Genomic DNA, 3,174 nt, shown 5'->3' on the forward strand with positions numbered 1-3,174 from the left:
AAGAATACAATTATTCACAATTTAATACAATACAATATCAGGCTATATAATAACAATGGTAATAATAACAAAAACAATAATAATAATAATATTAATTAATTAATTTTCCAACCCGCTTGTCCTCGGTTGTGGGGGCTGAAGCCAATGTTACTGGGAAAATAACGTGCGTCAATAAGCAAACGTATAAACAGACATAGAAACAACAAACCAGGAATATCCTAAACAAAAATTAATCTAAAAACAATAACTAGGATATGTATACTAAATACTATCTAAATACAATACTAAATACAATATCTAGGGCAGTGGCACACAGTTGGAGCAGAAGCTCTCCACCCTTACTGTGCACTTCCCACACACAGGTCGCTCGCATCCTTGACAGCACACCTTTGTCTTGTTCTGCTTGCAGTGGCTGTTTATCTGACACTGCCTTCTCTGGTGACTCTGTTGCGGCTCTGTGGGGAGACCTGCTGGACCGGACATGGCGCAAACGTGTTGCGCTCGCAGTTCCTTTGCCAGCTGCAAAATAAATGCTCGTCTGGCGATGTTGGTGGACATGCACTTCTGAAATAATATGTGGGCGTTTATTGCAGCCATGTCCAGGAGGTTGTAGAAAACGGCTACTGGCCATCTTCGTGTTGCCCCTTTCACCGAATAGAGCCGTGCCATTTGGTCGAGCACGTCAACCCCGACCTATAATGATAGAAATAAGTGCAAGCAAGGTAAATACGTTTGTAATACCAGTACTATAACAACAGCAATTGTCACAGCCTACATTCAATGCAGCCCAAAGTGCTTCACAATATCAATATAATAGCATCACAGCAATAATTTATTTAAAAACAAATCATGAATAATTATTCCTATGATAAAACTCATCACATATACCTTTGTGGTGTTATAATAGGTAACTGTCTCCGGCTTTTTTTTCTGGTCACTCCCGATGGACACACACTGGTGCATGGAGCTGAGGAGTGCGACGCTCTTTCGAGGTTTCCCTTGATAAATAGTCAGAGTTGTACGTTCATGCCTCAGGACCTTGGTGGAATACAGCTCTCCTCTCTGCTGCTGGACTGAAGGAGGAAGTTCCCTTCTGGCCTTGTTCACGGTGCCAACCAGGCTGGTGTTCCTCTTCAGCAGGTTCTTGGCGAGGGTGAGGGACGTGAAAAAGTTGTCGGTGGTGACATTTCTTCCCTTTCCCATGAAGGGCTCCACCAGCCTCATCACAACATTGTCGCCCACCCTTTGTTTTGGTGGCCTCGTATCATCTCTGCCGAGGTATGGGAAGGCATTTAGCATGTATTTCGTCTCCACGTCTGCAGCTAACCAAAATTTAATTCCAAATTTATCTGGCTTGTTTGCCATGTACTGGGTGAAGCGGCACCGTGCTTTTGTTGGGAACAGCTGCTCATCAACTGTGATGTTAGCCCCAGGTTTATAGCAAGCAAGACAGTTGCTTACAAATCTCCCCCACACCTCTGACATCAACGCAAACTTGTCACTGGAGAGACGGGCACGCCTGCTCTCCTTCTTGTCAAAGCGCAGGTAGCGCATTATCTCCCGGTACCGGCTCCTTGGCATCGTGGAGTTGAAGAAGGCCAATCCCCATTCCTCGGACCAAAAGCTCTCCATTTCAATATTTTTGTTATATACTCCTCTAACAAAAAGAAGAGCGAGGAATGCCTTCAGCTCTCCAACCGAGAGATTCCACTGACAGTTCTCCTCAACACGATGAGCCTCTGCCACAGTGCACTCACAAATAAATTCTAATGTTTGCCTGTCAAGCAAGCACAAAAACGCGCTCTGAGCGTCATCTATATTGCGCTTAGCAAACGCTGTAGGACCTGCGGATTCTGTGACGACATTTTGCGCTTGTTGTCTCCCTGGGGTGGATGGCACTCCAGGGTGGATGGCACTCCAGATTGTCCCATCTTTCCCCAGCTCACATGGGCTCGAGACTGCAAAACATAAATAGGTATAAATGTGTGTGTGTGTGTGTGTATGTGTAGATGTACATATTATTCAACCGTGCTGCTAACTAGGTTATAAATGGCGTACTTACTTTGTAGAAATATTTTCGTTTTCAAATAAATATCTTCGTTTCCTGAGATTGTTCTAAACATGTGTGTATAGTTTAACATTTGTGTTGTGGTGCACTTTAGCAGTATTTTGTAAGTCTTACCCGCATCTGGAGATGTTGAGCACGCTCTGGTGTCAGTACCTGCCGGTGTTGGCGCTGTTGAGATTTATCACATTGTTATTTATTTAATTATTTATTTATGTATTCATTATATGCATTTCACATGAAATGAAAACAGCCATAAGTGTTTTACAATAACCATTCTACCTGGAGATGAGGCTTGAGCGCTGGCCAAGACCAGTGAAGCTTGTGTACTGGACTGGTGGTTGCACTGTTGAGATATATTAGGGTTACATTATAATTCCTTTAAAAAAAAAATTGTGATGATAATGTTAGATGTTTCTCACTGTTTATAGCCTATACTATTTACAAAATCAGTATCTAGTTTGTAACCAATTAGTCAATAACCTAAAATGTAGGCTAGCCTTTTGTCTGCCAAGCCCGGGAAAGCTTGGCAAAGAGCCAAGCTTTCCCGGGCTTGGTGTCAGCTCCATAAAACAGATAAAATAATGAAAAAAATAGATAATTGATAATAATGATAACGATAACGATAACAACAACAACAATAATAGGTAATAATAACCTGGAGTGGATACAGATGGGGCAGCTGGCACAAATGTATGTTTTGACGTTCAGGCTCAGAGTCGGGGTCGGAGCTCTCCTCCTCCTCACTGCAATCCAGGTCGCTGAGGTCCATCTCTCCGCCATCAGAGTCCTCCTCGCTCAGTTGATGTATCATCATCAAAGCCTCATCAGCGGTGTATCTTTGGCGTTTTCTTCCTCTCTCCATTTTCAGATCTTTGTTTTATAGGCTAGCTAGCTCTTTTACTGAATTATAGAATAAATAAAGAACATAAATAACAAACCTTCTTCTTCTCTCTCTCCTTGGATAGGTTTTTTGTCAGATAGCTAAATAATAGACCCGCAAATTATAAAACGCAATAACAAATGTATTTTACTTAGTTTATAGAATAACAACGATAAATCACAAAGCTTCTTCCTCTCTCTCTCTCCGCAGGATATGGTTCTTGTCA

General features: G+C 42.2%; 1 protein-coding gene across 1 annotated transcript; it reads right to left on the reverse strand.

Moving 5' to 3' along the window:
• Positions 1-297: 297 nt before the first annotated feature.
• LOC130161664 (piggyBac transposable element-derived protein 4-like) lies at positions 298-1,581 on the reverse strand. Its single transcript, XM_056365078.1, has 2 exons — positions 889-1,581; positions 298-693 (listed from the first exon to the last, which is right to left on the reverse strand). Exons 1-2 carry the CDS (start codon positions 1,579-1,581, stop codon positions 298-300), a joined length of 1,089 nt encoding a protein of 362 aa, XP_056221053.1.
• Between the last annotated feature and the right edge of the window lie 1,593 nt (positions 1,582-3,174).

Source organism: Seriola aureovittata, chromosome 20 (genome assembly GCF_021018895.1).
Source record: "Seriola aureovittata isolate HTS-2021-v1 ecotype China chromosome 20, ASM2101889v1, whole genome shotgun sequence".
Classification (NCBI taxonomy): domain Eukaryota; kingdom Metazoa; phylum Chordata; class Actinopteri; order Carangiformes; family Carangidae; genus Seriola; species Seriola aureovittata.

What these genes read in the sequence shown, in the direction of transcription:
- LOC130161664 (XM_056365078.1), bottom strand. Translation starts at nt 1,581, where the DNA reads ATGCCAAGGAGCCGGTACCGGGAGATAATGCGCTACCTGCGCTTTGAC. An exon ending in CCTATTATAACACCACAAAG is followed by an intron (nt 694 to 888) that starts GTATATGTGATG and finishes CTATCATTATAG; the next exon opens with GTCGGGGTTGACGTGCTCGA.